The following is a 19453-nucleotide window of genomic DNA, read 5'->3' on the forward strand; positions in this document are numbered from 1 at the left end:
AAAAAGTAACCGTTACTGACTGCCACAATCTTTTTTTTCTTGATTTCTTATAGTGTTTCTTAAAGCCAGAAAGTTGCCATTTGAAATGACTTTAGTTTTGTGTCATGTCTGTGATCTGCTTTTTTTCTACAAAATTAAACAACTGAATGAACATCCTCCGAGGCCGGTGATTCCATAATTTTTGCCAGGGGTTGTAGAATCAAATCATCTCATCTTATTTTAAGGTTTTACTAATGTTCTACTAACAAATAAGATTTACATTTAGATGTCCCAAATATACATGGTAATGTCACACTAAAATACATACTGTTTAAAAAACATTTAAAAATGTTCAAGTTGTAACAAAAACGTGTTGAAAGCCACTTTTGAAATATTGCATGTCACAATATTAAATATATTTTAAAAACTTGCTATGTATGTAACACATGAAAATTATGGTGTGGCTTGTATGCATGTTTTCACAGTACAGGTAGACGCACGTGGATTATTGTGATCCTGTTAATCCGTGCACGAGGTGCCACACAGTTAGAAGAGTCGGAGTGAGATAGGAAAGCGTGTTGATTGTTTGGTTGTGCGCTGCGTTGCAGAAAGGCGTGTTGCAGCAGTGCTTAGTCATGACAAAGATGGTTTTGTTATCATAGAGCTCCACTGCAGTCACCACATCACACTCCTCTGCCTTCACACAGCCCAACGTCTTCACATCCAGAAGATCAGCTGAAGAGACAAAGAGAGGGCAACGGGTGTAACGTTTTACACATTATTACCAGTGACCTTTAAACTCTCACACACCTGCCTTCCCTCGCCCTGTATAACAATGCTCCCCGATGCTGCAGTTGGTTTTCGTTGTGTAGCAAGCGTCCCAGAAACCTAGGTCGCATCGGAAACACCCCAGAAGCTCCTGCTCTTCCTCGTATCCTGCCATTTCCGTAAGGAGCTCAAGCTGCTCCTCTTCCTCACCTGAGAATCCCAAAGAGACAGATTCAGCAATGTTTTACCAGCACATTCTAACAAAACCTGTTGCCAATGAAGTCTCTAACAGATAAATATTGACGCACAGTCACAAGTCTCTACAAATATGGTTAATCATGTCCGGTGTTTTATCAAAATGAACATGAAACATGAAGGCGACTCATAGTATGCAAATAATGAATGTTTATGAGTTCAAAGGTACGAATATTTCATGAGGTGAAATTTCGCCTCATGAAATATTTGTACCATTGAAAGAATGTAGGGCAGCATGGTGGCTTAGTGGTTAGCACTCTTGCCTCACAGTGAGAAGGTCATGGGTTCAATTCCTGCCTGTGGCCTTTCTGTGTGGAGTTTGCATGTTTTCCCCATTTTTGCGTGGGTTTTCTCCGGGTACTCCGGTTTCCTCCCACATCCAAAAATATGCGGGTTAGGTTGTTTGGAATCTTTAAATTGCCCATAGGTATGCGAGTGGGTGTGAATGTGTTTGTTTGTCTGTTTTGTGGCCCTGGTGTCCTGTCCTGGGTGTACCCCGCCTCGCGCTCTTGATTGGACTAAGCGGTTGAAGATGAGTGTGTGTGTGTGTGTGTGTGTGTGTGTGTGTGTGTGTGTGTGTGTGTGTGTGTGTGTGTGTGTGTGTGTGTGTGTGTGTGTGTGTGTGTGTGTGAGAAAGAATGTAAAAACATTCATTATTTGTTTTATATAACAGCTAAAATAGATCCTTGTAATTTGATATTTTATTCATTTATAAACAACAGAAAAGGGACTTATATTTTGGTGTGCATCACTGGTGCTTTGACATAAACAATCCAACACGAACTTTAAATAGGAGTATAAAAATTGTTCTCAGTTAGTTAAAAAGTTCAAAAATAATTGCAGTCCATGATGGCGTGCACTGACTTCAAGAAAAAAAAAGGCTTTGTGTACTTCTTCAGTCCAGTGAAAGATTACGTCAGAAATTATTCCAGCTTTTCATCCGAACTTCATCCTTACAGCTCTTCATGCCTCCAGATGGTTTACAGCGTATTGGATTTGTTTTGTGTGTGTGTGTGTGTGTTAGCTCCTTCGAATCATCATCCGACAGCAAAGCAAACTCCGCCATTTTTAGCTAAACACTGCCTCCACTAATGTGCAGTGGTCACAGCATACAATGGTACAAAATATGGAACCAAATTTGCATGGTAAAGAACCAAATTGCACAATAAATGCAACGCAGCACAAATGGGATGAATAATCCATGTCACGTGACATACAAAGCACCAATCAAATGACAAGGATCCACTCAGCCCTTATATAGTAATGCATTGTTATTGACAACACAGATTCCAGATTTATGGCTATGTTTCTTGAATTTAAAGCACTTATGTAATCATACTCGTAAGTTGGACATATTTATTATTCAGCACAGACTCCAAATGTATTCAGCGAAGCCTCTCTAGGACCTCAACAATGTTTTGTTTATTCCCCAGCAGTCTGGAATCTGTTTGTTGATTGGATGACTTGTATTATTTATGGATTGCTTGAGGTTTGAGGGCACCATCATGTTTTTATCAAGCAAACATACTGAAGTTAAATCAAAATCAGTAGAATTTGGAGTAGGGAAGTTTCATATTTATGCCAACCACCCATTTCAGGACATGTATAGAGTTACAAATATATTTAGTAGGACAGCTAAACTGCAACTAAAAGGTATTTGGTTATTTATTTGTGTGACCATTATTGTTGATTCATCATTAATGAGTTAATGTAATGAAAAAAAGTCAGAAAACTGAAAAATAGCCCTTAGAATTTCCAACCAACAAGCATCTTAAACCCATAAAAGACAGTCTTGGGAAAGACTTCCCAAACTGAACATTTGATGATAAAACATGTGGCAATGTGAAAGCAACAACTGAATAAAAAACAGATGAACAGAAAGTTTTCATAAATGTGACTGAAAATCAATTTAAACTCATTTAAATTGTAAAGTGAACAATAAAGACAGCACATTTAAACACAAAGTAATGCTATTATCAAGGTAATTTGTGGATTTACCACGTCTCAATCTGCATCTTAGACCCAGGGTTCAGAACTTTTTCCGTTGCCAAATGCTTGGATTTGCTGCTACAAGCCGGTGCTGAAACAATTAGTTGATTAATTAATTAGCTGACGGGCAGTAAAATAGCTCTGAACTATTTTTATTTAACATGGAAAAATGCCTGATTTTGTTTCCAGCTAGGGAGATGTGAGGTTTTCTTATGTCTCTCTTTTATTTTTTTTAATCATTACAAATTAAATATCTTTTTGGGTTTTGATGATCTCTCAGCATAAGCACTTTGCAGCTTTTAGTTTGCACTGTAGAGTTTAATTTCAGTTGCACAATCATATAAATAATGCTTGATAATGAAGCAGCCTGGGAAAAGGCTCCTGCTGGACAAGGACCAACGTGCAGCTCGGCATGAGTTTCAGTGAGACTCACATTCCATATTCGCTCTCATCCTGTTAGTGAGCTCAGGTGATCGAGCAGATGCGAGTAGTGAGGAGAGTCTCTCCCGTGAGTTTTGAGTCACAACATTAACTTGTGCCACATTAAGGCACGGTTCTACCATAAATATGTGCAAAGATGTGACTGAAACCCCATCAATAATGAATGAATCTTTTTTTTTTTTGTGAAACTCAGTAGAATCAGTTGCACACAGCAATCAACCAGTAATACTAATTATTATTATTATTATTATTATTATTATTATTATTATCCTCTTAGCTGTAACTCAATATTTTGTCTCTGTTTAATAAGTGCTGGTGTCTTACCTTGAGCAGGCGCGAGCACCATGATGACAAAAACACAGCATAGTCGTACCCCTTTCATTTCAGCACAGTACTTCTTTCATAGGCGGCACCGTGCAGACTGCAGAGTGGACCGGAAACGGGGCTGAGATTAGATTAGCCAGTGATCCACCTGTTGTTGTTCTGGACCAATCACAGTTTCTGAAAAGCTGCAGATGATCCAACAGCTGAGGAATAACTGAAAATCTCACCTGTAAGATCTGTGTAAGAACTTGACATCCGTAATGATTTTATACCTGCCTAAAGCTTATAGTTAGGGCTGGATCAGGTGACCCTGAACCATCCCTTAGTTATGCTGCTATAGACGTAGACTGCTGGGGGGTTCCCATGATGCACTGTTTCTTTCTCTTTTTGCTCTATATGCACCACTCTGCATTTAATCATTAGTGATCGATCTCTGCTCCCCTCCACAGCATGTCTTTTTCCTGGTTCTCTCCCTCAGCCCCAACCAGTCCCAGCAGAAGACTGCCCCTCCCTGAGCCTGGTTCTGCTGGAGGTTTCTTCCTGTTAAAAGGGAGTTTTTCCTTCCCACTGTAGCCAAGTGCTTGCTCACAGGGGGTCGTTTTGACCGTTGGGGTTTTACATATTTATTGTATGGCCTTGCCTTACAATATAAAGCGCCTTGGGGCAACTGTTTGTTGTGATTTGGCGCTATATAAAAAATTGATTGATTGAATCTCATGCGGTTTATCGTTTCTTTGAACTGAAGCTTCAAAGTGACTGTCATGGTGCGTCACAGAGACATCCAGAGTCTTTTTCCTGCAGTGACACCCATTAAATAATCTGGCTTTTTCAGCCCAGTTGGTCTTCAGACACTCAGCACTTTTAGAGCAGAAGCTCTTCTATGTCCTGAAGGAAGCAAGAAATCGCATGTGTCCTGAGTCAGCGCGGGCCTAAGGAGCTTAGCGCCTCGTGTCCGTCTGCCGAGATATGTATCTGTGCACTGTTGCTGCTGAATTGTGTAACACAGAGAAAAGCACAGATGGATGTGCACATATGAGGATGCACTTAAATAAATCTTGTTTTGTCTGGCACAGAAACACTTCATAGGTTAAGTGTTGGATTCGAACAAGCTTTCACATCCACATCTAAATTTAAATCTGATCTTACGGATTATCGGCAGGCAATAAAACTGCATGCCGCTTGCGAGGCTGAATTTCTCCCTGCTGCTGGCTCTGTCGACTCGTTCTAAATGTAAGCACATGATAGCATCTCCCACTGAGGAGTGCGAGAGAAAAGTGCGAAGAAGTCTGGCAGGACATTACAAGATTCAGTCACAAAAAGAGTTTCATCTCCGTTACTGAAAAATGCATCCGGCATGTAATCCGACAGCATTGTTCCGACGGAGAATCCTCCATTGGCGCCTGTTGTTTTTAGGGAGTAAAATGTGTGGCTGTGGTTTTGCAAATTACTGTCATCCTCAGTCTCAGTCGTCATCTGGATGGCAAAAACCCAGCATGGGCCAAAACAACAAGGAAATACTCCGCAGTCCTAAAGCACCTATAAAACCCTCAGACTGATCCCCTGGTGTAATTAGAGGCTGTGGGAGAAAATGTTTGGGATAATTAAAAACTCTAGCCTTACCTCAGCCTGGGCAAACACTCTGTTTTTCTCATCGTACCTGAAAACATTTCACTCCGAATTGTTTTGCTGAAGCGTTGGACCTCACTTTTACTATTTGCTTTTCCGTACAACACCACAAGGGGTGAGATGTGTAACTGCTGGAGCTCCTCGTTTTGGAGTCAAGCGTAGGAATGAGATGATGAAGAGAGAAGAGAGGAAAGGTCAAGATGGTGGGAGTGTGTGACTTCAGTTGTACGACTCATGCTGTGTGAGAATTAACTCATAACAGTGTCATTCACAGTTTCCTTTTAAAAGTCATCTTTTCTAGATCCAACCTCAGTACATTTCAGACGGAGAAATCCTTGGCTGCATTCACATTAACAGAGAAGTGACCTGAATTGATTTGCTTGTCACAGTCACTGTCTCCAGTATTTAAACTTTCACTGGCTACATCCTAATACTTTACTAGCATACAAAAAGCAGTATGTCACAATCCGTAGGGTATCCGAATACTCAGAAGGCATTTAGTGGTGGTTGAACAGTACAAGAATGAAGTGCTACCTCCAAAGTGTGCAAACGGAATACACTACACTATCCCACGATGCATCTAGAGCCTGGCAACTAAACAAATTCCCTGGAAAATTGAATGCAAAATAGAAATTTCTGTTCCATATGATGATAGGCGCATACACGTTATCTGTGGGATCAAAGGACAGGTAAAATTCAACAGCGTAGTGTGTCCCTATGACTCGCTTGCTTATTTCTAGTATGTACTATATTAATAGTTAGCTAACAACATTTAGTACATCCTAAGTATTCTGATGCTGAGGCTGGTTTTTCCCACAATCCACATTGATGTAGGTGCTGTCTAGCACCCCCTTGTGGCTGGGAGCTGGACATACCATTTAACATACTTGTAGAAAAGATATCTTATTCCTAAGCTTTGGAAAATCTTATGCAAATGCCCAGTGAAATGCAGTGAGTGATCATATAGATGGATAAATGAAAGAGTGCTTCCTCGACAATTTGTTAACATGATAACTCAAAAACAGTAAATACTTATAAATTACCTTTGCTAAGGGCACTGACACAACCCCACACCATGACAGCCCCTGGCTTTTGGAATTGTTGCTGGTAAGTCTGGATGGTCGTTTTCATCTTTGATCTGGTGCACACGGTGTCCATTTCTTCCAAAAAAAAAAAAAAAAAAAATGTGGAATACTGATTCATCTGACCACAATACACATTTCCACTGTGATGATACAACCCAGATGCCTCTGAGCCCAGAGACATTAAGTGACATTTGTGAATGTTAGTCCGTACTGTAGTGCTTGACAGTGTTTTTCCAAAGTAATCCCTTGCCCGTGTGGTTATGTCAGCTGTTGATCAATGAACAGATCAGACATCGCAAGTGTGGAGCTTCGGCTTGCACCCTTGCCCTTTACGCATTGAAATTCCTCCTGATTCCTTGAATTGTTTAATGATATTTTTGTACTGTTGAGGGAGAAATTGAAGCTGCTTGCAAACATTTACAGTACTGCTAGCTTTTGCACAGACTAACAGCACATTCTTGGAAGTAACTGACATATTCAGTGGCAAGGGCAGGCCAAGACAGACTGGAGCCAATTCCTCTTGCAGCGACTGACCAGATGATAGGTATGTTTATCACTGCTCTTGGGGAGGAGCCTGTCACCATGCACTGGCTATGATCGACCACAGACCTTAAGGTGGACATTTTATTTGGTTCCACCAGGATGTCCAGTCTCGCTCTCCACATCTAGTCTGGAGCCTAGATGTGGTTCTGGGTTTAGTCACTGATGCCCTGACCCATGCGGCAGGTGGTACCAGGTTACATGGCTACCGGTAGCAGGCAGCTCTATGCCTGGCCTGACATGAAGAAAGAGAAATATGCATATCCCTTCATCTTTGAGGAACATTGTTATTTTGATAATTTTTCTCACACATTTGTTGACAAACTGGAGATCATCTGCACATCTTTGATCCTCAAAGACTCAGCCTATTGTGGATACTGCTTTTGTACATAATGGTGATTACAGTCATTTGTTTGAAATTCATTATTGTTGCCTCATGTCATCTTCAACCACTTATCCGGTGGTCGCGGGTATTACTGTTCTTTGCTTTATGATTTTCCACATATTGGCGTATCCATATTTTAAGCAGCACATTTCTTACTTAAATGTTAATATTTACCTCAAGCTTGGCATGAATGTATTTCATATACAGTCATTTGCAAAAGGCGTGTTTTTGTATATGGGTTGTTGTTTTTAATCTTTCCTAGTTTTGCAGTAAAAGACCTAATATGAGATTTAAAAGTACTTGAAAGCAATGTTACAGACTGTTATATATGTTATTAAAGGAAGTAGTTTTTAAAGCTACACTGAAAAAATGAAATACATGACTGAAACATGTACATCGGTTGCACATGACTAGAATGTGTCCAAGTAACAGAATTTTCTTAGGTTTTAGGGTGTTTTAGATTTTAGGGGTGTTTCTTAGCAGAAATGTAATATAGTGTGTTTTAATAAACTTAGAATGATCCCTTCATATCAACATGGAGGCCCCCATGTAGCACCTCTGTGTTGATACAGTAACTTAAAACGGACAGACTTACTCCACCTTTCACATTTTGCAGTGTGGCTGGAAGACTGAAGAGAAATGAGGAGTCAGGAGTTGCTCCTATACACTGCGTACTGGTTGCATGTGCAGGCTAACAAGTTTGAGACCCCTCATTTTTGTGAAATGAAGGATTCTACATATTACTTATAACAAGAGAAGGTAAAGAAGCACAAATCCCGTCACCAAAGAAGCGAAAACGTGAATGGAAATGACACCGTGACCGGCAATGGCATAATGTAGTCTGCAACCTCATCACTAGATGACACTAAATCTTACTCAGCGGAGCTTTAAAACTATTGCAGATCTTATTCACTTTAAAGAATACATGATCACTTTGAATAATAAATTGATCAACACAATCTTCTTGTGAAAGCATCTAATAATGTACCAGTGATAATTTCATTCTTAACACAAGATATTTTTGTGTAGCCTGTTCTGTGGTGAAGGTTGGTTGTTCAAGTCCCAACTGAGACTGGCACCTGATGCCCCCTCATCTGATGGTAAAAGGCAACTTATTTCAATTGGGGTGGAAAGCAGGAGGGAAGAAGCTGCCCTAATGAGCACTTGTCTTACATTATCTTAGCCATTAGTGCTTACTGATTGCAAATTATTTGATATTTGAGAGCATTTCTTTATTTTTGCAGCATTTTTTCATTATGGGGAAATGGGCATTCTGAAGTTTTAGTACGGTACTGCATATTTAATACGCTGCCTCGACATTTCTCCACTGATCCCCATCGGTGCTGTTGCTGTACTCCGTGTTTGTTTTAACTGGTGTGAGATAATAACACTGCATGATGATGCCAGTAATGGCCACATTTACAGAGGCAGAGACAATAAAAAAAAAGAAACCTCACAGCGCTCACTCTGCCAGTGGTCAGAAACAAATCAGACCAAGCACCAAATCTAGAAAAGATGTGATCTGTCACATGCAGGCACGAAAAAAGAGATTCAGATCACTTCAGCTTGTTATGTGAATGTAGCCTTTGAATTTATTTTATTATTATTATTATGATGATCATGATGATTAAAGTTGTAACTGCTGAATTTGAATCCACACTTGTATTTGCACCAACTGGTATTTATAGAGCAGCTGTAGGTGTAGAGTGAGAGGCGCAGTACACTGAGACACAATTTGATCAGATAAGAAACAGATTGCACTACGTGTGAGATTAGATTATACACTCATTTCAGACTTAATCTGTGTCATCCTCTTAGCCAAAGCTCTCCAGACAGCAAATGTAGATGCCATGTCTCCGCAGAGACGATGTGTGTGTGTGTGTGTGTGTGTGTGTGTGTGTGTGTGTGTGTGTGTGTGTGTGTGTGTGTGTGTGTGTGTGTGTGTGTGTGTGTGTGTGTGTGTGTGAGAGAGACGGAACGATAGCGAGAGGCCAGAGCGACTGAGTGCATCCATCTCAAACTACGGCACCCTCACCGTGTCCAAATATGGGCAAATACGCAGTGGCGTTTGGGATTTAGGCAGTGCGAGGATTCTGAGTGGACTTCAAACAGCTTCAGTCGTCCAAAACGTGGGTGAGTCAGAGTCAGAGAAGGAAGCAGAAGAAGAAAAGTTGTTCAAAAGCTGCGGCACCACTCAGAGGCACTAAAACACGCGACCAACGGTTTGATGTCTCTACTGAGGGATGAATGGTCGGACGGCGGTCCGCTGCTCATGGGACAGGAGAGCCCATCCGTATGTTAAAGTTGATCTCGCTGGAGTTGCAGGAGCGTGAGGAGACAGAGGAGTGCGACTGAGACGGGCAGGGGGAGGGAGGGTGAGGCGTCGGCTCCTTGTGGTGCAGAACGTGGGTCAGCAGGGTTGATCCTCCTTCCCTCTGCTCCTCTGCTCCCTCCTGCTTTCTGTTCACCTCCTCTCTCACTCCTTTTCCTTCTGCATCCGGTGGAGGGGGTGGTAACAGCCTCCTGTTGATCTTGTGTATGTTCTTGCAGGGCAGACGAGGAGCGGGAGGGTCCCAGTTTGGGCTTGAGAGGGGGAGTGTGTGGGCCAGAGGGCCCCAGTATCCCTGCTGTCCATCTTTGCACTCCCACCGCTCCTGTGACTCCTCCCACTCATTTCCCACCTTCAGATCCTCAAACTCGTCAGGCGTCTCCAGTCTGAGGACTTGGCGGTCTCGGTTTTCGTAGAGCAGCGTGGCGGCGCAGATGAAGATGAAGAGGCCCACGCCCATGACTACAGGCCCCGCCAGTTTCATCTTCTCAATGTGTGAGCCGCTGCGGCCGCCCAAAGGCTTGGGAGCGGCGGAAATATAACCCGCTACCGCCACACTCGTTCCAACCAGCACCACGCCAACGCCCAGCAGGAGCCACACGCCCGGGGCGGAGCGCAGGTGGAGTCTGGTCTGGAGGTTTTTGCCTTTTCTCAGGTGTCTGTGGCATGCTGGGATGCAGGCGGGTTGCTGAGATGACTGGGTTGACTGCGAGAAGGCGGGGCTACAAACAGGACTGGCTGCTGTCATTCTCTGGAGTCACACTGGACACACGAAACAAGAAAAGGGAGCAAACACACAAGAATTAGGCAACGTGAGAGTGATGTCACCTCAGCTAAGTGCGACGCTTTCAAACGCCCCTTTGTTGGTTTGTTGCTCAAAATATAAAACTCGCTGAGATGCTGTGACCTGGAACAATTTTGTGGGCATGGCAGAGCTATGAAAAGGAACAGACCTGTTTTTAATTATTATTTGCAAGATTATTAAAATTTGGTGAAAATCTATCTTGGAATAAAGTCTGCTACATTCTGGGGTGGATCTGAATGAATGTACTTCCTCCTAAGGTACAGTTTGAGGTAGGGTGGCCAGTTCGTTTTGATCTCTGCCTTTCTGAAATCCGTTCTGCAAATATTTTGCTATTGAATGAGCAGGAGAGGGTCATGAAATACCCGTCCCAGCCAAGACTTGAGCCAGCGACCTTGTATATAAGGTCACTCGGAGGATTCCATGAGGTTGCCTTGTTAGTGGCAAGAGCATCCTCTGACAGGATGCTCTTGCCACTAAAAGTATTATTTTGTTGGGACAAAGAACAATCTGGAGTTCCTCCATGATGTGTTTGGGACTGAACCACCAACCTTTAATTAATGACCAACCCCCTCCATATCATTTCATCACTTCATCATTTCATCACTTCATTTTCTGAAAAGCTTGCAGATATGGACAAAATGGAGTGATACCTCCAGAAATCACGGGTGGTAGAAAAACTGTCACCATGTTTGATTTTTCCAGAAACATTCAGGAGGGTCTGCAGTGGCATTTAGTGGACATTTTTCTTAACATCTATGTCAACAAATATGACGTACAGATGTGTGTGGACAGTGATGCTTAAACCGTTTGAAACACACAGATTTATGTGTGGAAGTGGAGCAGAAATGAGCCATTAAATGAAGTAGAGGATGCCTAGAATCCTCTATGGACCTTGAGGATCGTTGGTGCCGGTGCTTATCCCCACATTCCATAGCATGAAGCAGTGGATGGCACGACTGCCAATGCTGGTACCCGTTTACACCTGGGTGGACTGGGACAATGTAGATCAGGTAGCCTGAACCCAGGTTGACACCTTAGATAACCTTGTTTTATAAATATACTGTAGTATCTGAATATTGCTTGTTACAGACAGAATGATACACCCCGTTTACACCGAGTCCACAGCCTCTGCTTGCCGTCACTCTCACTGACTCCGGGTAGCAGGCTGGTCACAATGGAGTCTCCATGGCCGGAAAGAAGATCCCTCTTGGTCGCCATCACTCCCCATTGGTCTCCAGCAGGTGTGCGAGTGTACTGAACTGTTCAAAACACTCGCACAAGTTGTGCAACCATTTAACAGATACATCGTAATAGACTCTCAGTTGACTCTGCACGGGATTGCGTCAATGATCGCGGATATTAACATATTGTTCACTCACACAATTCTATCGGCATGCAAGCTTGGTGTAAACACAAATAACAGATCACAACGGAGACCAGCCAAGACTCGTGAGAGTTGACAAGATGTCATGATCTTGCCTTATAGGTCTCAGTCCGGCCACTTTCTTCAACATTGTGGGATAAATTGTGAAACTTTTCTTCATATCGGAGCTCTGAAGCTAAGAGCCATGTGCTGGTGTCGGGGTGCGGGTCTGTGCTGGCGGAGCCCTGCGCTCTGAGTGCGCCTCTGGATGAGCCACAGCCGGCAGCAGCAGCGCTTTTAATCAGACTGAGTTAATGAGATGTTTGCGGCTCGTGACTGCTGCAGTCCCGGTCTGTCCACACTGATCCGGAGCTCTCTGATCCGGATACTACTGCAGTCAGGATCGGAACCGGAGCCACGTACGTTCGCGGGGCTCTAATTGAATCCATAAATGAATGTATCCCTCTAATCGTGTAGGTGATTCAACAGGACTGAAATAGAGATGATGGACTGCTTTTGGCGCGGTGTCATCTTTTTTTTTCTTTTTTTTTTTGTGCGCATGCAGCGCCGAACCAGGAACCGTGCGCAGTTTAAACACGGAGTACTTGCCTTTCTTTGGACGCAAACTGTCTCCTCTGCATTATCAAAATAAAACATCCAGATTTCCCCAGAGTGCTCTGTGTTTCTCTCTTCTCTCGGTCACTTTGGTTTAAATCCACACTTTGTTGTAATTCCTCTGCAGATTAAGTCGGGTTTTCATTTCATCCTTTTTGGATTTACAGCGTGAAGCGCAACAGCGATGCAGCTTGTAGACTAAAAAAACAGCACAACTCAAAGTGGTGCAAAGCTTCTCTCTCTCTCTCTCTCTCTCTCTCTCTCTCTCTCTCTCTCTCTCTCTCTCTCTCTCTCTCTCTCAGAGGAGGGGTCGTGGGAATCTTGTCTGTGGACCACATCAGTCCCACAGTTTATCCTCGTCCTCTGCTGAATGCAATGAAACGCAAAAACGTGAAAGAATGTGAGCATCACACAACACAAAGTCAAATATAAATATGCATCTTTCTGCTGCAGCCCTCCGCATCCCAAAACCTCAGCCTTCAGTGAATTATTTAAAGATATTGCGTGAAATCTGTTTTATTACAGTTTTTTTTTCTCAATTGCTAAAACACCAAACCCTGTTGTCTTGAACCAAATGCTCAGTTGCTTGAACCCACTGACTGAATCAGTCACTCTTTTGGCAAAACTATAACCACTTTTCACCTGTTTAGACAAAACTTGCCAACACATTTTCATTGTGATGCACCTGTGTTGCATAATGGTGAGCACAGGTGTCAAAAGTCAAACACAGTTGTCACACTGGTGTCACCGGTTGAACATAACAACTCAAAATTGATGTGAGGGAACAAATATCAGCCAATTCAGAGAGCACTGGTTTGTGAGGCACGACAATGGATAGAAATGTGAGAGATGGTCAAAGTGGTCAGCGAAGACAAAGAACAGTAATACCAATGGCGGCTCGCTCTATGGTAGACAGAGGCACAAACCGCAAATGGCACAAAAAAAAAAAAAAAATCTCACCAGTGGGGAAAAAGCCACAAACCGTTGTCGTAAAAAGCCATAAAAAGCCACAAACCGATGGTAGACGAACATAGACATTATAAAGAGGAGTAGACGCCGCATTGATTGCTGAAGCGCAAGAAATGCGGCTGCTATCTTGGACCAGTCATCATAGTGATTCTATCACAAGGCTAACGATAGATGCACATAGACATTATAAAGAGGAGTAGACGCCGCATTGGTTGCTAAGGCACAAGAACATACTCTCACAAGTGCCACTAGCTTAGTTTATGACAAGCTAAAATTGGACACTCTCATTTTGGCTGAACTTCTATAGTTTATGTATATTCTGTGTTAGTACACGACCGCGGCCGATGTGCTTGATGAATTCCTGTGCAAAAAGTAGTTCCCAGATAATTGTGATATTTGGCACAAGAACTTGTGTATCTCGTGTTTTTATGCCTAAATGATCGTAAGTCAATACTCACACTCATCAAGCAGCAACTTCTCATGTCGACAAATTCAGCGCCATTTTGCAAAGAACCGGGCACTGGGTTAGGCGAAAGTAGTCCAGTGAGCTCAATCTGTGGGTGAGCTATCCCACAATGCCAAAATAGCAGAGATGTTGCTCCAAAGAGAGCGGCATGCTGAGCAGGGTGGCACAAGAAATGCAGCCGCCATCTTGGACCAGTCACTGTAGTGATTCTGTCACAAGGCACAGTGAAGGTTTGATTTTATAATCTTATTTTTCTTTTTAATCTTTCTAACATAAAGCCCCCCCCCAGAAGCTGAAATATTTTAGCCATGCTCATGCTCCACCAAAGCATTTACTCAAAAACAAAGTCTGAAGGACCTAAATGACATTGTGAGATCCTGAAGAGCTTCACTCGTCATGTCCGCAACATATACATGTGGCAAGGTGAGGTCCAGATTGAAAAGACGTTCCCGCTAGCTTGGCTAATGGGGAATTCTGCTTTGGCTGACCTGGTAGAGTTCTGGTCTTTAGTTTGAGCAGTCCGGGGTTCAATCCCACCACCGTCCCGGCCACGAAAGTCCTACGGTCACAATCGGCGTTGTCGGCAGGATGTGTATAGTCACAGAACATGCTTAAATGCATCGCTGACTTTGGGACAAAGTCAAAAATGGAGGGGAGATATGTAGCAAGGTGAAGTCCCTATTGAAAAGACGTTCCCGCTAGCTTGGCTAACAGGGAATTCCCCATTGGCTGACCTGGTAGAGTTCTGGTCTGTAGTTCGAGCAGTCTGGGGTTCAATCCCACCACCGTCCTGGCCACAAGTGGCCAGCCAAAGGAGAATTCCCCGTTAGCCAAGATAGCAGGAACGTCTTTTCAATCTGGACTTCACCTTGCTACGTACATATTACCTGATGAAATCAGAGCTACTGTAATTGACTGTGTTCTTGTACATGGTATGAGCATGAGGGAGGCCAGTCAAAGGGTCCAACCAAACATCAGTAGATTCACTGTGTCCACCATAATCCCAAGATTTAGAGAAGAGAACTGGTCATTACCTTTTCTGACATTATAATATGTAAATGTTGACAGGAATTACTGTATGACTATACTACTGTACCACAGTATACTGTAAGTAAATATATGCTTCAGTACATCACTGTGCCAATGTACTGTAGTATTGTAATGGAGGGTTAGTCTAACTGTTTGTAGGCCTAGTATTCCATGTACATTTTTGTACTTTATTTTTATGTAGGCTTACTGTATAGTAAGTCCCTTCAGCTGCTCCCTTGTTTGCACTCGGGGTTGTCACAGCAAATCCAAGGTGGATCTGCATGTTGAATTGGCACAGGTTTTACGCCGGATGCCCTTCCTGACGCAACTCCACATTACATGGAGAAATGTGGCAGGGGTGGGATTTGAACCTGGAACTGAAACCAAGTGCATTAACCACTTGGCCACCATCCCTTCTATGTAGGCTTACTGTATACAAGTGCTAATGCACGATTTGTTAGTTTTTGTACTGTACAAGTGCTATGTGTAAATGCACAGGATTTCTGTTATTTGTATTTGTATTTTTTTTTACTATGTTCGAGTGCTAAATGCACAGGGTTTTTGTTTTGCAACCTGCATTTAGCCTACAGTGAACAATAAACATTTGTTTCTACAGCTTCATGTCCTGAACATTGTATTTTCTATTTTTCTATGTAGCGTTTAGAGACTGCTCAGTAGTGTTTTTAATTTTGATTGAGTCTGGGCAAGATTTGACAACATAGTTCAGTTTTGAGCACAGATTGAAATGTTTTGAGGCGAAAGTTTGGTTTTGCAAGAAGAGTCTGTGGTTTTGTGAATGAAGCTTGAAAACTGGGTTTTGTGTTCACAGTTTAGAGAAAAAGAGAGCAGTTTTTGAGAAATGTGTGTTAGCAATTGAGAAAAACTGTAACCACACACACGCACACACACACACACACGCATATATATATATATATATATATATATATATATATATATATATATATATATATATATATATATATATATATATATATATATATATATATATATATATATATATATGTGGGATTTCATGTTAAAGTCCCATGCTCATATGACTGTACATGGAAAATGTCCCCTAATATAAAAAAAACTTTAAGAATTTAAATGACTCATTATGGACTTCTGTGACATATTGTATGCCACTCCTGCTTGCCCCTCATATGACCAAAGAGGGCATCTTGCAAGTGCTGTCAGTGACAGCAAAAGGTTGCCGAACCCACAATCTTTAACCATTTGGTTCTTGCATCTGTGTTGTAAAACTGCTTTAAAAAAATAATAAATTAAAAATTGGTCATTGGTCATTCGTAACCTACCATCCCTGGTTCTCAAGACCAGGCACCTAAGTGGCTCTACTCTTCTTCTTTTTTTTTTTTTTTTTTTTTTTTTTTTTTTTTAGATATTTAGATATACTTTAGTATACACTAGTAGAGTTCTTAACCTTGGAATTGGTATGTACAACCCCTGGCAAAAATTATGGAATCACCAGCCTCGGAGGATGTTCATTCAGTTGTTTAATTTTGTAGAAAAAAGCAGATCACAGACATGACACAAAACTAAAGTCATTTCAAATGGCAACTTTCTGGCTTTAAGAAACACTATAAGAAATCAAGAAAAAAAAGATTGTGGCAGTCAGTAACGGTTACTTTTTTAGACCAAGCAGAGGAAAAAAATATGGAATCACTCAATTCTGAGGAAAAAATTATGGAATCACCCTGTAAATTTTCATCCCCAAAACTAACACCTGCATCATATCAGATCTGCTCGTTAGTCTGCATCTAAAAAGGAGTGAACACACCTTGGAGAGCTGTTGCACCAAGTGGACTGACATGAATCATGGCTCCAACAGGAGAGATGTCAATTGAAACAAAGGAGAGGATTATCAAACTCTTAAAAGAGAGTAAATCATCACGCAATGTTGCAAAAGATGTTGGTTGTTCACAGTCAGCTGTGTCTAAACTCTGGACCAAATACAAACAACATGGGAAGGTTGTTAAAGGCAAACATACTGGTAGACCAAGGAAGACATCAAAGCGTCAAGACAGAAAACTTAAAGCAATATGTCTCAAAAATCGAAAAATGTACAACAAAACAAATGAGGAACGAATGGGAGGAAACTGGAGTCAACGTCTGTGACCGAACTGTAAGAAACCGCCTAAAGGAAATGGGATTTACATACAGAAAAGCTAAACGAAAGGCATCATTAGCACCTAAACAGAAAAAAACAAGGTTACAGTGGGCTAAGGAAAAGCAATTGTGGACTGTGGATGACTGGATGAAAGTCATATTCAGTGATGAATCTCGAATCTGCATTGGGCAAGGTGATGATGCTGGAACTTTTGTTTGGTGCCTTTCCAATGAGATTTATAAAGATGACTGCCTGAAGAGAACATGTAAATTTCCACAGTCATTGATGATATGGGGCTGCATGTCAGGTAAAGGCACTGGGGAGATGGCTGTCATTACATCATCAATAAATGCACAAGTTTATGTTGATATTTTGGACAATTGAAAGGATGTCTGGGGATGATGAAATCATTTTTCAAGATGATAATGCATCTTGCCATAGAGCAAAAACTGCAAAAACATTCCTTGCAAAAAGACACATAGGGTCAATGTCAATGAGCAGATCTGATTTGATGCAGGTGTTAATTTGGGGGATGAAAATTTACAGGGTGATTCCATAATTTTTTCCTCAGAATTGAATGATTCCATATTTTTTCCTCTGCTTGGTCTAAAAAAGTAACCGTTACTGACTGCCACAATCTTTTTTTCTTGATTTCTTATAGTGTTTCTTAAAGCCAGAAAGTTGCCATTTGAAATGACTTTAGTTTTGTGTCATGTCTGTGATCTGCTTTTTTTCTACAAAATTAAACAACTGAATGAACATCCTCTGAGGCTGGTGATTCCATAATTTTTGCCAGGGGTTGTATATAGAAGATATACCTTACTGAATTTTCATGTACCTGCAGAAAGAGCTTTGCCTCCTGTTTGAAAGCACTGCAAAAAAGCATAAATTAAACTTTAATAAATAATCTAAAATTATATTAAAATACGAGGTCTATTAGAAAAGTATCCGACCTTATTATTTTTTTAAAAAACCATATGGATTTGAATCACGTGTGATTACATCAGCCAAGCTTGAACCCTCGTGGACATGCGAGAGTTTTTTCATGCCTGTCGGTGATGTCATTCGCCTGTGAGCACGCCTTGTGGAAGGAGTGGTCCAGCCCCCTCGTCGGAATTCCTTTGTCTGAGAAGTTGCTGAGAGACTGGCGCTGTGCTTGATCAAAATTTTTTCAAAAACTGTGAGGCACATCCGAGTGGACACCATTCGAGAAATTCAGCTGGTTTTCTGTGAAAATTTTAACGGCTGATGAGAGTTTTTTGATTCTTTCTATCGCTGTAAGGACTTCCCACGGAGCGGGACGTCGCGCAGCGCTCCGAGGCGACGTCGTCATCCTGTTTCAAGCTGAAAACCTCCAAATTTAAGCCTCTGTTGACCCAGGACGTTGTGAGAGAACAGAGAACTTTCAGAAGAGGTCGGAATCAGCAGTTTATCCGGACATTCCACTGTTAAAGGAGATTTTTTTTAATGAAAGACATGCGGACGGATTGGCGCGTTGGCTCGCAGCCAGCGCAGCTCGCCCGCCACAGGAAAAACACCTCCGTTGGAAGCCTTAAGGACAAGTTGGAACATGCCCTGCTGTTAAACAATTTCTCAGATACTCACTCAACTGAAAGCCACCAAAAGCCGCCTGGATTTTACAAATGGTTATCAACACGGAGGTGTCTTTCCTGTGGCGGGCGCGCCCGGGCCAATCCGTCCGCACGTCTTTCATTAAAAAAATCTCCTTTAACAGTGGAATGTCTGGATAAACTGCTGATTCCGACCTCTTCTGAAAGTTCTCTGTTCTCTCACGACGTCCTGGGTCAACAGAGGCTTAAATTTGGAGGTTTTCAGCTTGAAACAGGATGACGACGTCGCCTCGGAGCGCTGCGCGACGTCCCGCTCCGTGGGAAGTCCTTACAGCGATAGAAACAATCCAAAATCTCTCATCAGCCGTTAAAATTTTCACAGAAAACCAGCTGAATTTCTCGAATGGTGTCCACTCGGATGTGCCTCACAGTTTCTGAAAAAATTTTGATCAAGCACAGCGCCAGTCTCTCAGCAACTTCTCAGACAATGAAAATCCGATGAGGGGGCTGGACCACTCCTTCCACAAGGCGTGCTCACAGGCGAATGACGTCACCGACAGGTGTGAAAAAACTCACGCATGCGCACGAGGGTTCAAGCTTGGCTGATGTAATCACACGTGATTCAAATCCATGTAGTTTTTTAAAAAATAAAACTGTTTCTTTTCTAATAGACCTCGTATATTAAAATTACTTACCCAAGAAAAACATCTAAAATTTCTGGTATAATGACCAGTCATCTCTATTTATTTGTCAGTGATCTTATGACGTGAGTCAGGTAGCTAGGCA

The 19453-nt window shown here is 42.0% G+C and overlaps 2 protein-coding genes across 2 annotated transcripts; both read right to left on the bottom strand.

Annotated features, from left to right (window-relative positions):
* Positions 1 to 200: 200 nt before the first annotated feature.
* LOC117514407 (sperm acrosome membrane-associated protein 4-like) lies at positions 201 to 3996 on the bottom strand. Its single transcript, XM_034174842.1, has 3 exons — positions 3757 to 3996; positions 790 to 957; positions 201 to 714 (listed from the first exon to the last, which is right to left on the bottom strand). Exons 1-3 carry the CDS (start codon positions 3812 to 3814, stop codon positions 485 to 487), a joined length of 456 nt encoding a protein of 151 aa, XP_034030733.1. The 5' UTR covers positions 3815 to 3996; the 3' UTR covers positions 201 to 484.
* Positions 3997 to 9365: 5369 nt separating this feature from the next.
* LOC117514410 lies at positions 9366 to 12774 on the bottom strand. The gene is made up of 2 exons (XM_034174844.1): positions 12499 to 12774; positions 9366 to 10483 (listed from the first exon to the last, which is right to left on the bottom strand). The coding sequence occupies exon 2, from the start codon at positions 10467 to 10469 to the stop codon at positions 9663 to 9665; it is 807 nt and encodes a 268-aa protein (XP_034030735.1). The 5' UTR covers positions 10470 to 10483; positions 12499 to 12774; the 3' UTR covers positions 9366 to 9662.
* Between the last annotated feature and the right edge of the window lie 6679 nt (positions 12775 to 19453).

This window comes from Thalassophryne amazonica, chromosome 7 (genome assembly GCF_902500255.1).
Source record: "Thalassophryne amazonica chromosome 7, fThaAma1.1, whole genome shotgun sequence".
Lineage (NCBI taxonomy): Eukaryota > Metazoa > Chordata > Actinopteri > Batrachoidiformes > Batrachoididae > Thalassophryne > Thalassophryne amazonica.